Genomic DNA, 13,571 nt, shown 5'->3' with positions numbered 1-13,571 from the left:
TTCATTAATCGTCAATATGAATCATTCATTCATTCATTTGCTCGTGTATCCAGGGTCGTAGTTGGGATTTACCTAGCTTGCGCGTCCCGCATCGATCATCGCACAATGCGCGACCCTTGCCTTTTTCCTCGGAATACATATATACATGCAACGCGAACGCGTTGCACGGGCAACCGAAGAGTACCTCGTTTCACAAGTTTCAGTGCACTTAGCCTCAAGACAGGACAGGCAGAATGCTGTTGTCACATTGAACCCGCCTTCGCGATGATCACACCCATATATGTCCTCCCCCTTCCCGAATTAGCCTTTTTGGAGTGCATACACGCTCTTGAAGCATGTCAGACTTCAAATTCAATGTCACGACTGGACATGAGCACGACAAGCTCCCAGAATATCCTTGGCCAGATAAGAGTGTAGTTGGCTCGTTATTATTATCACTATCATTGTTCAGAGTCAATCTGTGACGGAGCATGCGCACATAGGATATAGACCAGCAATATTGGTGTGCACTGCAACCAGTCCCCAATGGTCGAAACAGGGCCAGGACAACGTATGATCGATCAACGACCTTCAATTTACCTTCGTGCTTGGCCGGTCTCCGAGGTGGCCTTCAGACCTCAGACCTCAAGACTCAAATCCTTTCTCACACATATCCTTCCTGGACCCTTATTCATGTACAATTAGATATATGTCCTTTTTCAGATTTTCCAGTGTTCAAGTCCGACGATAGTCTTCTCCATTTACCCATACACTTACGCTCTCACAGACACCACGCATAATACCCTCCAAAATCCTGAACAGTTATAAACTGTGATAAGGACAGAACACGCTGCCTCTCTAACTCTAACTTTTCTCACACACAAACATGGGCTCTCGACACAGCAAACGCAACGCAATGCCGTAACCGCATAAATGACTCACATAAGTTTATGATTTCACACAACATGCTGTCAGCAATGATCACTATATTCTATTAACCCCTCGGACGAGTCGTTGAAACTTGACAGCGTCGCCACATACGGCCCACCATACCCGACCGCAACACATACAGAGTAGTAATAGCCTACTCATAACGTAGAAATAATATTTGTCAGAGATCACTGTGCAGACGCTGAGCCAATGAAACTCCCATTTCAGCCCTCAAATCAACTACATTTTGAATTGGGTCATAACGTAGAAATAATATTTGTCAGAGATCACTGTGCAGACGCTGAGCCAATGAAACTCCCATTTCAGCCCTCAAATCAACTACATTTTGAATTGGGTCTCAAAGTATCAAAAAGCAGACGAAGCTACTACTCCGGTTCTTTCTTACTTTGGTAATTTGTATCGACTTTGATGGACACTTGGATTTGCTGTTTACTAATAAATCGGTAAGTATTACTAATTCCTCTGAAAATGAAATGCCATTTGTTTGACCGTAATATTCACCTTAAAGTGACCAATTCACCAAACAAGGACGCAGTTTAGCTTCAAATCAGGACTCTTCTATCCCATCATATAGCGGAGCACTTCCGAGCCTCATACGACATACAACCTAAATGTTGGAAATGGTATCTACTGCGGAGCATTTCCTTTATCTTGCGTGCCCAAGCAGCATTTTACACCCCTATGTAAAGGATTCAAACCGTCCCAGAAGTACTCCTGCAGCTACGTGTGTGCAGAAAAAGGATTGACCCAGTAGCAAAACCCAAGCTCGCACCCACCTCTGCATCCAGTGTCCGCCAAGCACGGCGCCCTGGAGAATAAAAGGTCATCTGGTAGTACTACTTTCAGGTAATTCCTACAACGTCGGTGGAGCGATGCAGATGTTTGCGGAGGGATTACAAAGTGTAATGAAAGAATCTCCGGAATGGATTGGATACGTGGATACACATAGGATTACATCATAAAAAGTGCGGGTAGATTACAAAGCATTGTAAACCCAATAAAATATTTTTTTCTTCGAAATTCTCGCACTGCATTACAACGCTCTTGAAATGTTGTAAGAAAACGGAAATATTGCAGTGTGAATAAATTAATTTGAGGTTTACAATATTTTTGGGTATTGCAATTGTAATGCCTTTTGGAGCACACAAAAATCATAATGAAAAATAGATTATTTATTCATAAAAATAGTACAACTATATATGTAAGACACATTGAACCCGCATGCTAGCGTGCACGGCTCCAGACCCTCAACACCAAAACAGAACCTGAAGCTGACAATTCCTACACTCAATGACACAAAGAAGGTGTGAATGGTGAAGACGCACGGGAAAAGGCAGCTTCAAGCATTTGGAACAGCTGAAGTGGTACGGGCAAAGGAGGAGCAAAATATATGCATCAAAAAATGAATCAAAAACCAATAAAAAGCGCATATACTTACATGTACATGCTTTCAAGTCTGTATCCAAGTGTCTGGTTGTCCGGGACCTTTCACAAGTAATGTTAGTAGTGTAAAGCACACTAAATAGAGACTAAAATACTGACCCTTCATCCCAAGTGTTCAAGATAGTTGGTCCTAGTATGTGGTGAGTACTGATGAGCACCGAGTGAGAATCATCTATTACTCACCAAAAAAGTATAATCTACTAACTTGTTTTGGTTAAAGGAAGGTCTGTATGATGTTAGTTTGAGAAGGAGACATCACAATGAATACACGTACCTTGCCCCCAGGTATATCCGTGGGCAGAGGATGGTGGTGGTTGGAAGAAAGTAAACAAAGTGGACGTGATCATTTGCTTGCAACGGGACTTCAAGTGAGTTCAGGCTCCGCTTGATTTGATTTTGAAGCTCCGACATCTGCTGATCGTGTTTGACAAACATCTCCGAGTCTGAGTCCAAGTCAAAACCGCTGGCACCTATTTCACATAGCTCGGATAGTTGCGTCGATGTGCGACACTTGGACCAAGGGTCGCAATGTGATCATTGAGCAGGCGTACGGTGGACCAAAAATCACCAAGGGTGCGTGTTCCGTGGTTCTGGGAGAGGCAGCTTGTTTGCTGACGAGGGTCTGGTTGTTGGTAGACGGTGTGACGGTTGCAAAGTCTATAACTCTCAAAGACAAGTTTGAGAACCTGGGCGCTCGGTACTTCTTTTCATTTTTGTTGTTTTTGTGCAAAGCGCTAAGTAGATTTGTTCAGCCTGATTCAAGATGTTGCATTGAAAACAAACAAGATTGCTGGAGACGGCACGACAACCGCCACTGTTCTTGCGCGTGCCATCTACTCAGAAGGTGTCAAGAACGTCGCAGCTGGATGCAACCCCATGGACCTGCGCCGTGGGTCTCAGGCCGCCGTTGACCGCGTTGTCTTTTTCCTCTTTGCACACGCCAAAACTATCACAACAACTGCCGAAATCGCACCGTCGGTGTGCTGTTGAACCAGGGTAAGTGGTCTTATTCACAATGTACTTCTTGCACCATCTAACATTCCTTACAGGCCCAATGGGCTACGGCAGCGCAGACAAGTTCTTCTGGGGCTACAACGCCGCCAAGGGCGAGTACGTCGAGATGGTGTGCGAGGGTATCGTTGACCCCTTGAAAGTCGTGCGCACGGTGTTGGTGGATGCAAGCGGCGTAGCCAGCTTGCTGTTCATGAGCGAGGCGTGCGTCGTCAATTCTCCCAAGGAGGAGAAGGCGGGTGCTGGAGGTATGGGTAGTATGGGCGGCATGGGTGGTATGGGTGGCATGGATGGATTTTAGAGGGCAAGGTGAGCTGTGGTTTTTGTTTTATTCATCACCTCCTCCTCCAACCCTTGTTATCCCTCGTCCCTCGCTGCATCTATCACGCTTCTCTCATTGCTTTTTTCTGCATATGTTTCCGCATTCTGCATTTCTGCATTTTTCCTATTTTGCATCGATCCATTATCCACTACTCCCCCGCTCAGTCATATTTTTTTCCTTTTTTTTAAATTAAGTATTTGTTACTATCAAAAAGTTGTTTACTAACTTGATTCTATAACATTCTATTTACCCGTCTCTAGCTCGCCAACGCACACTTACAAGACTGCGCAGCCGCATTTGCCACCAGTCTCCTGCACACTCTTGGCGCGCGCCTCCAGATGCCCTCCCCAACCGTCTTCTTACTCCTCAAGTGTTTACCTGTTTCATTTTTATAATCGTCTGATGGGTATCAGCACCCCATCCTTGGCACGCTGCACTGGTCTGCAGGTGGGGAAGGAGAACGTGCATGCACACTAGTCTGATATTGCATGCACTTTCAATGTACACACATTGCCCCAACAACCCATAAATGGGGTGAGATGCCCACATGTCCCTACTACTTACTCAAATGAATAAAAATTTAAATTGAATAATTATGACCACTTTCTAACCTAATAAAACTTTTGCTTTACATTGTAAACCGGGCCCCGAAAATTGGGTGGATTTGTAAGACTAAAAAATTATTGTATTGGTTTACATTGCATTGTAATCTACTGTCTGTTTAGTTGATGACTACTACGTATGGACTTGCGTGTTGATCTGTAAACCGCAGTAAATGGAATCGGGGCGGTTGTCTTTTTGTTCTATCATAGTTCACGTTCCGTTGTTGAATATCACAAATACACAATACATGTTTTCAGAAGCTTTTAATAATGAGATTAAAACCTATTAAACAAGACTTACGTTCACGCGAATTGACTGTTCAAATGTACGGTGATCGTGACTGTTTAGAATCTATGGCCGTTGTATTATGTAGGCACGGTGAGCAGAAAGAATCCCGTCTACCTGATAATTAAGGGGGCTAGATGATAAGGAGGATCACCATCCAACATAAAATGACTTAGAAGATGCGACTTTTTTCCCAAGTGTTGACCTCAAGCGACACCAGTGAGTCGAATTCCACATTTCGCAATATTACATTTGACACAAAGCTCATCAAATAAGAAAGCATTCAAACATCACAAGCTTTATCCTTAGCAATAATGAAACACCCAACGTTCCTCGCCTCCTTGCTCATCTTCACTTCACTGACACTCACATCCGCATCTCCAACAACCGCAACTGAAACAGCCTGCACCCGCGACTGCTACCCCTCCCCACCCACCTGCGCCGCGGGCCTCGCGCCCGCAGGTGGTCCCGGTTGCTGGAGAAACGCAAATTGCTGCACCACCCCCGACCCCGACCGCCCCATGACTTGCACGAAGGCATGCTTCGCTTCCCCGCCCGAGTGTGTTGGCGATTCGTTTGCGTTTGTGGATAGTCCCGGAGGGTGCTGGAACTGCTGCTCGTACCTCTAGGCTATAGCGCCTCAGTATTAGTGTTTCTGCAGAGGAGAACTCTTTAAATTCACAATGTGACGTCAAACATGCTTTTACGATGATTGATAAGTTGAATCATTGAGGGAGAAGATACGCTACTGATAATGACTGCCATATGGTCATCAGAAAGACTATAGGTGTGTTTTTAGAGCTTTTTAAACTTCAGATAATTACCTATAAAGACGTTTCTGCGCCAAATTCCAACCTAATGTATTTCAATCTAGGTGCAAGCAATGCAGTCAGTCTTTGTACTCATGCCGTGCCGGCTGCTGATCGTGTGAATTCGGCATTCCACATCCATCGGCATCGAAGCGACTGCTGTATTCATGCAATTTACAGGATGAAAGATACGACGCGGGTTATAAATCCGTAATATTTTGTGAAAGAAATGTAGTTGAAATATTTCAGCAGTCAAGAAGCCTAAGGCAGCTTAGCTGTAAGAAAGAAAGTTTGCTATTGCCGCGACGAGACATATTCTCACGGTACACGGCTATCACGGCACACACTTGCCTGCAGCAAACACAACCACTACGTTATAAGCATTTGAGGCTCCACCCCGCAACAGGGCAGCGTTGTGTTTAGTGCGGTGCCAAGTATTCTCCATAGTAAATCCAAAGAGTGACAATCTTCACCATCCCTCTATCGCAGTCATTAAAGGATCACGGTTCCGGCCATGTCCAAGGGCACCAACTTCTTCATTTCAATGGAAGCCCGTCCAACGTCCTGTACCTCAGAGCCCGAGTGGTGGGGCTTTCCCCACTAGAATGTGTAACTACTTCTAAAATTTACCCCTTCCTTCTTTTCATCTCTCCTGCTTCCCGTTTCCGTTTCCGTTAGGTGCGCGCTACCATCGATGATAACCGACTGAATGAATCGAATAAGCAGATAGGAAAGGATCCTTGGATCGCAATATGGCAGTCTTAAATGTATTCAAATATCCACATGCGCCTGTGCTTCTCTGAAATCTGTGCACTGAATCTTATTGGCAGATAAATCTCACTCAGACACTGGGACCTAGATTACACGGCCTTTCTCTCGCAGACTCGGACCTCGGACCTGTGCAGTAAGATCTGTCGATAGAGTAAAGTTAATCTGAGTGGTAATGACGATTTTATAGATGAATCTATTTCTTCGGTTCCGACACAATTTCTGTATTTAATCTGCACGATTCTATAGTGTCATCATCTTTAATTTAATGCAAGTCTCTAAAAGTTTGGTCATTTCACTTCATGAGAGTTATTCTCATTGTACTCTTGAGTTGACTTAGATGTCTGTATTTCCCTTAATTCTCCACAGGAGAGCTATTGATAACTCATAAGGCCTTTGGAATACTTGGTTCGCAATCACCTAGCTTACAATATGGTCTTTTACCCTGCTACCCCATCTATCAAGCCTGCAGTTAACGAATAGGAACCGCTATCCCTCAAAACTTACATTCATACTAACCATTATCGTAGCTATATCTTACTCAAAGGATTAACAATTTCATTTCCTGATTGAGTACTTTGAAGGGCAACCAGTGGATATAGAAGAAGCACTTGTGCACAAAGGCAACGATCAGGTGATTTTTGATACGTTCTCTTAATGTTGATCTCCAGGTCACGAATAGGCGATTGACTAACATATTTAATTGTCGATGATTACGCCCAACATGCATACAAGGTGTAGAACGAGACAGGACAGGAGCTTTGCTACATGGTGGTACGAGAGGGAAAATTGAATCTTCATGGCCAATCACCACGTCCAGGTGCACGCTAATCCAACCACTTCAATGTTCCATCTACCATTGGTCTCTATTTGGCCATTTGAATGCGAAATATTGATAGTTTCCAGAGTCTGTAGGGACGATTTGAAGCCCATAGACAAAGGTGTGACCTGGCGCCCGTACTCGAAGACCGTGGGACATCAAGATCGTCAGGGTCAGGATATACTTTCTGCCTGAGCGCTAACTGCTCGGGAGCGCGTATGTTGAGCTCTGCTCCATGATTAACGTGCAGGAAGATGAGCAAGTGCTCCGCAAGACACAGGGGAGAATGTGGGGGAGCAGTAAGATTGCCATTCGAAAATGAAGAAGCTCCCTCGGTCCTTCCCCTTGTTTGAATAATTGAAATTTATGATTTAATGTGAAAAATTAAATGTAATGTAAAAAATATCGATGCGATGAGACCCAAAGTGGTCTACAATACGTACCATATGGCACCATTTCTAAAAGATCAGAATGTTCTAAAGCACCTCAAAGTCCCCATAGTTTGCTTCTTTCCCAACTCGACGCGTCTTCATCGTAAAGTCGGGTATTCTTCGAATAAATATTGAAATAATTCTCCATTTCAGTTATACCCGGTGGACGAAAAGCGGCGCATCACGCAAACCGCACAGATATTATATTCCGTCTTGATACACCGTATGAATGATGCCTTACAAGGATCTTACAACGCTGCATGAACAAGAATAGAACACGCGTCGCGAGCGCGATCCAAGACCTGCTCGTATGAACAGGTTCAGTCATCTGACAGAAATGTTGACAGAACGCGTTGGCTTGTCATCTCTTCGAGCTTCGATGCTTCTTTCGGCGTCTATGCTTATCAAGTGCCAAGCTTTTTTGTTGTCTAGATCTAACCGCAACCTCGGCAAAAGCCTCCCAAAGAAAACCCGAACAAAACAAACTCTTTGCCCATCCTCAGTCGCAGATTAGATGGCCGCTTCATGTGCTTCTGTCCCTGCCGCGTATTCTCGCAAGTAATATACAGACAATACACTCCATGTGACTTGTCCCTGGTTGATCACTCTTAGTTAATGGATTTCAATGCTCAACGAGACTCAGCCGGGTTTCTCAGACCGTCTAAAAATAAAGGTAAAAAACACGGACAGCTTCTTAACGATTCCCCAAAATCTCGAAATTCTTGACTTCTTTCTTCGCGAACTCAATTCCCTTGACTCGAAATGTCTTTCCGTATCACCTTCTGGTCCATCCTTCTTTGCCTCGGTTACGCCGTTGTTGCGCTGGGACAAGATTATGCAGTGTATGTTGCATCATGATAATCAGATAGTAAATGCTCATTTAATATATACAGGACGGACTACATTGTTGCAGGGACGGGATGCCCTCCTGGTACAGCAAAGGCATTGATCTCAGGTAAATATCGTATATACATCCATTATTCTACTTTACATATCTGACACTCGGGCATTCACAGAGACTGGAAAGGCACTTGTCCTGGTGTACTCCAACTTTTTCGCTACATCCGGACCTGGAACAAAGTACAGCGACAGTCGCAAGAACTGTCAAGCGACTTTCAATGTTCAGTAAGCACCCTACTACTCATCGACTGCCTTGATTTTTATGAATGATGTTAGGGTCCCTGCTGGCTATCAGTTTGCTCTCAACAATGCTAAATATGTGTGTAACTTTATCAGCGAACATGAACTTGCCTTCTAAATTTTGTCCCAGCATGTGGCTTACCAACTAGCCTCAGGCGCTTCTGCAACCTATACGACATCATATTACTGTGAGTCACCCGTCATTTATAACAGGAGGGGACAAAGATACTCACACAAAGTCTACAGTCCAAGCTAGCATCGAAGGAAGCACCGGAAACGGATTCATCAATGGAACAACAAGCGGTAAGCGTTTCCAACTGATTTTCAACTTAATTCTAAGTGTTCAAAGGCTCGAAAAACGTCAACACCGCATTGGCCCCTGCTGTCTGGAGCCCCTGCGGTAAAACTTCTTTAGTCAATGTAAACACCGCTGTTCGTGTCATTGGCGGAAAAGCCGGATATTTTACCGTTGATTCCTTTGATCTTCCAGTAAGTCATTTTTCATTTCATTATCTCTTTATTGTACTAATTGATCGTTTTTACTTCATCAGGAAAGCGCCTTCGTTTGGAGGGCCTGTTAAAATTTGTACCATGTTGTTTATATTTGGGTATTGAGTGGAAAAAGGACTGTACATAATTCTGAAAAAAAAATTCTGTATGCGTATAAATGTCAGTGAATAGTGGAATATGAAGGCTGACTTGCATAATATGGAGTACCCTTGTCAATAAACGGATCGGAGACCGCTTAGTTGCTCATTCGCCCATGTACCTCGATTTTCAAAAGGGGTGCAAATCCAAACAGAGTCATTTTACAATGTACACCGTTAATCAGAAGTACAATGGAATAAATTTCACATAATCTCAGTGAACCGCGTGGGGAAGCAAAAGGAAGCAACTTGCACCCTGTGCGCGGCTGCGAGACATTGATAACACGATGGGCACCTAACTGTCATGTGGCTATCTAACATGTTAGCTAGGTTGTTGCCATAATATTGTACTATGTTAATTGTCATGTAATTGTCATGTTAACTGTCATGTTTTTTGGGTCACACTTTACCTTGTCACTCAAGACCCAGTAAGTCTCTGTGGACCGTGAATAGTCTTCAAGTCCCAAAGCTAGCAATCAAAAATGGAGTCTGGCAGTTACATAACTGGTTGACTTGGGGGCAATAGTTCTACTCAATTCTCTTTTTTACGATGCTGTTTACTTTTTAAAACCATGTGGAACAGTTTAGCCGACGGGTGTATACTGTTGGTGTGCCTTTCTGAGTTTGAATGAGCTTGAAAGCGGCCAACATGCCGACCGCAGCAACGGCGTAGTCAAGGAACTTTGACGCGTCGAAACGCGTCTTTATTTCGCGGCGCGTCTCCTCTTTGCGCGCGTTTTCAGCTATGTTTCCCAATGCCTGGCAAGGTGCGCATTCTGTCAACAATCACACCCATCTAGAGCAAGCCTCTCAGCCCGTAATCGACGTGATTTCCGATCTTAGTTTGCGACATGATTGCAATTGTTTGCTCGTCGACCGTTTTTGCATTGTTAATGAAGAAAATTGCCATTCTTTCCCAGGAAGTGAGATTATTGTCCTTATTTGCTAATATCTATGTGCATGCTGTCTCTCTAACGCACGAGTACGCGCCATATTGGAAGAAATTGATACAAATAGGGGGATTCTAGCGAGCATGATTACTGATCGGCCGTTCGGCATTAGTATTGATGGATTCAAATACCGCCATGATGTGCACCACATGAATTTTATTGTCAATAAATCTTGAAATTTAATTGCAACTTGATCAATCAAAAAAAATCAGACAAATTACTGTTTTCTTAAGCCAATGCCCCCAGTGTTTAATATTGGCCAGGTGGTGTAGTGTTAATGTATACACTCTACATTTCCTTTCATTTTTCCCTCAAGTCAACCGGATATGTATCTGCTGGACCCCATGGTCTTGAGTGACAAGGCAGAGTGTGACTCAAAAACATGACAGTTAACATGACAATTACATGACAATTAACATAGTACAATATTATGGCAACAACCTAGCTAACATGTTAGATAGCCACATGACAGTTAGGTGCCCATCGTGTAAAGATCGCCAAAGGCGGCTTAGGGCCACACCGCATCCATATCCGCACGCGCATACCTTGCGGCTCTCAAAATGCGATCAACATATGATACGTTCGTTGATTTTTCCAAAAGGTGACGATGCAGATCGCTGAAAGTTATTGCTGATATCCCGATGTTATATTGCTTCTAGGACACAATTATGCAATCGAGCATTGAAGCTTTAGATGACAGAGATCACAAACGGATATTTTCCCTAATCCGAAATGACAGTGTAGAAAAATCGGTGTCGAGAGAACTCAGAATATCACTGGTTGGTTGGCTTATCGCTGGCAGAATATGTAGGAGTGGAACGCGGCTCATGATGGGTAATAGAATCATTTTGATTTTACCATCCCAGCACTTACTAATGAACTTAACTTTCCCCAATATTTTAAATTTTGTTGGCTCTGTAGCATTAGAAATGATCATCGCGATGAATGTTGTGATACTGGTTGATCTCCAAGCTTTTATCTCTGATAAAAGATTAGATAATGTTTATTTGTTCCTGCTTGTGAACAGCCTTTAGCTTTACAACATCAGTCAACAACGAGCGAATTTGAAATGATCCTTTTGCTTCCTTAACCTCCCGACACAGGAATGCTCGATTCTTGCGATAACTCATGGCCTTGTTCACATTCACGCAATACGCTAAGGCTCAAATTCATGTGGACATTCTGATCTGGAAAGAAGAGGAGCATAAGGTTTTCGTAGGGGTCAGTCGCTCTAAAATATGTTTAACCACAATTAGCTAACTGTAACGGTCTTCCTCGTGTCCTTTTCAAGATTCATAACAGTGGTGCCAAGCTTCTGCCGGAAGATTTGTACCCAAACATTTACTCTTTTACTTGAGCGTTTTGACTGTATACGTGCTCTCCGGGTTTTCTTTGGCATTGTGAACGTATCGGCGACATTGAGAACAAGTCATCCTTGTCCAAACGCGCACGGGGCCCGCTCGGACATCTAGACTCTTAATTTCCCTTACTATTCTGTCGGTCCATGGTTGGTGTCATTTTGATGGGACCTGCTTTACAATACTTCTAATCGCTCTTCTTCCACCACTCCAGAGTTTTTGCGAAAAAAATCAATCCTTTGAATCATTAATCTCACACTCCCAAAGTGAATGGCAACCAAAACAAGGAGTGCAATCTCGCTGTGTAAAAAATGGACTTTTCCAATGTAAGGAGTTAAATTCTAATCCAAATTACCGATGTTATACACGGCAAAATTTCCTTAGTTTTTCCACTTGCGAAGTTATTGTTCGAAACTGTTCAAGTGCTTGGGCAGATGGTACACGTGTAAGATTCTTATCCTGACTTATTGGTTCGTTGGCTCACTCGTATGGAAAGAAGAGTGTTACCTTATTTCGAAAACTACGCCCGATTTATTCCAAAGAAATTAGACTCATTTTCATTTCATGGGCTATGGTGGAATTTAACGTTCGACGTACTGACCCCAAGGTATGGCGACCACAGCTGCATACCTTTTATGGCTGACTATAGTCTCCGTTTAATACATTTCTATATCGGAAACACCACAAATCGTGTGATCTTCAGAGGCGGTACTGCGGTAATCCAGCGCCGTCACCCACACAGAACTTAGTCGTGTAAATGGTGGTGAGCCTATACCTTGTCCGGTCCAAAATTTGTATAAAAGCTGATGATCTTCAAAGTAATATGCATCCAGAATACCAACAATGTTCAACTTCTTTGCTTCTGCTGCCACTCTTCTTACTATCGCTACCGCTGCTTTGGCCGCTCCCCAGAGGTCTGGTGAAAGCCCTGGAACCATTCCAGTCGTTGTCCCAGCACCTGCCGGCTTCAACATGTACGTTATACTTGACAGAAGCTCTCTTTGTTGTCACTGAATACTCTATAACAGCACATCTCTTGGTGTCAATGGTTCGGGATGTCCTCCAGGATCCACCTACTACCTTCTCAACCGTTCGTACATCGTTTCTTTCATCTGCAACTCAAATTTGACGCGCATCTACTAGCCGACCGCACTGCTGTTACTGTTACCTTCAGTCAGTTCTTCGCTGAAGCCGGCCCAGGAATCCCCATCAGCCAAAACCGCAAGAACTGTCAGTTGACTTTGGGAGTGTAGTAAGTACAAAAAATTGATTATATTGATTACAACTCAACCTTGATTGTCCAGCGTTCCTCCTGGCTTCACATTCGGCATTGCTACTGTCGACTACGTTAGTTTTTTCCTTTTTTTAACTCGGGATAGTGTTTCTCATCCAAACTTTATCATAGCGTGGCTATTACCAACTCGACAAATCCGTTACTGCTGCCCAGCAATCTATCTATTACTGTGAGTTTTCACCTTGTATGGTTCGCATTAACTCTAAATCATTATTCATTCCTCAGTCCAAGGAGTTGTAACTCAAGGTATCTATCATACGCATCTCCGCATACGACGTTTCTCTAAGTATTTTTCTAGCCACCGCACGTTCTGATCTCACCGGTCCCGTCGACGGTAAGTTCCGGACCCGCTCTTGTTCCGCCAGATCAATGTTAATCTTTGCTTATTTCGATTCCAGGTGCCGACTACACCTACCGTGATGCTTTCGACCTCGTCTCCACAGTCACGTCTCCATGTGGAGTCTCGTCTGTTCTCAACATCCAGAGTGACCTGCGCGTCAGCAACTCGAAGAACACCAAGGGAAGCGGCTACATTGCCACCGACTCTGTGAGTTTTTGTTTTGCCCGCAAGTTGGTAAAGCTGACCTTTTTTTCAGATCGACACTGCTCTTGCTACGGTATGTTTCCGGTGATTAAAATAGAAAACTCATTCTAACAAATGCAACAACAGACTTTCAACTTCCAATGGCAGAAGTGTTAAAAGTCACAAGGTTGCGGCCGAGAACGCTACCTTTGACGGTTTGACAATCACCGCACAGAA

General features: G+C 43.8%; 3 protein-coding genes across 3 annotated transcripts; all 3 read left to right on the top strand.

The window, feature by feature from the left end:
- Nucleotides 1-2,873: 2,873 nt before the first annotated feature.
- Nucleotides 2,874-3,685, top strand: JR316_0012777 (Heat shock protein 60, mitochondrial; the record flags this gene model as incomplete). The annotated part of the gene is made up of 3 exons (XM_047898396.1): nucleotides 2,874-3,070; nucleotides 3,126-3,358; nucleotides 3,423-3,685. The coding sequence occupies 3 exons, from the start codon at nucleotides 2,874-2,876 to the stop codon at nucleotides 3,683-3,685; spliced, it is 693 nt and encodes a 230-aa protein (XP_047741944.1).
- Nucleotides 3,686-8,184: 4,499 nt separating this feature from the next.
- On the top strand, nucleotides 8,185-9,143 carry JR316_0012776 (putative secreted protein; the record flags this gene model as incomplete). Its single annotated transcript, XM_047898395.1, has 8 exons — nucleotides 8,185-8,264; nucleotides 8,316-8,377; nucleotides 8,439-8,547; nucleotides 8,599-8,641; nucleotides 8,693-8,750; nucleotides 8,809-8,865; nucleotides 8,912-9,051; nucleotides 9,114-9,143. The coding sequence occupies 8 exons, from the start codon at nucleotides 8,185-8,187 to the stop codon at nucleotides 9,141-9,143; spliced, it is 579 nt and encodes a 192-aa protein (XP_047741943.1).
- A 3,217-nt stretch (nucleotides 9,144-12,360) lies between these two features.
- On the top strand, nucleotides 12,361-13,511 carry JR316_0012775 (putative secreted protein; the record flags this gene model as incomplete). Its single annotated transcript, XM_047898394.1, has 10 exons — nucleotides 12,361-12,491; nucleotides 12,546-12,607; nucleotides 12,661-12,769; nucleotides 12,822-12,864; nucleotides 12,923-12,980; nucleotides 13,037-13,057; nucleotides 13,110-13,145; nucleotides 13,210-13,358; nucleotides 13,408-13,428; nucleotides 13,482-13,511. The coding sequence occupies 10 exons, from the start codon at nucleotides 12,361-12,363 to the stop codon at nucleotides 13,509-13,511; spliced, it is 660 nt and encodes a 219-aa protein (XP_047741942.1).
- Nucleotides 13,512-13,571: the final 60 nt, after the last annotated feature.

Source organism: Psilocybe cubensis, chromosome 13, assembly GCF_017499595.1.
Source record: "Psilocybe cubensis strain MGC-MH-2018 chromosome 13, whole genome shotgun sequence".
NCBI classification, from domain to species: domain Eukaryota; kingdom Fungi; phylum Basidiomycota; class Agaricomycetes; order Agaricales; family Agrocybaceae; genus Psilocybe; species Psilocybe cubensis.
The sequence above is the reverse complement of the archived record's forward strand: the minus strand, read 5'-3'. Positions and strand labels throughout refer to the sequence as shown.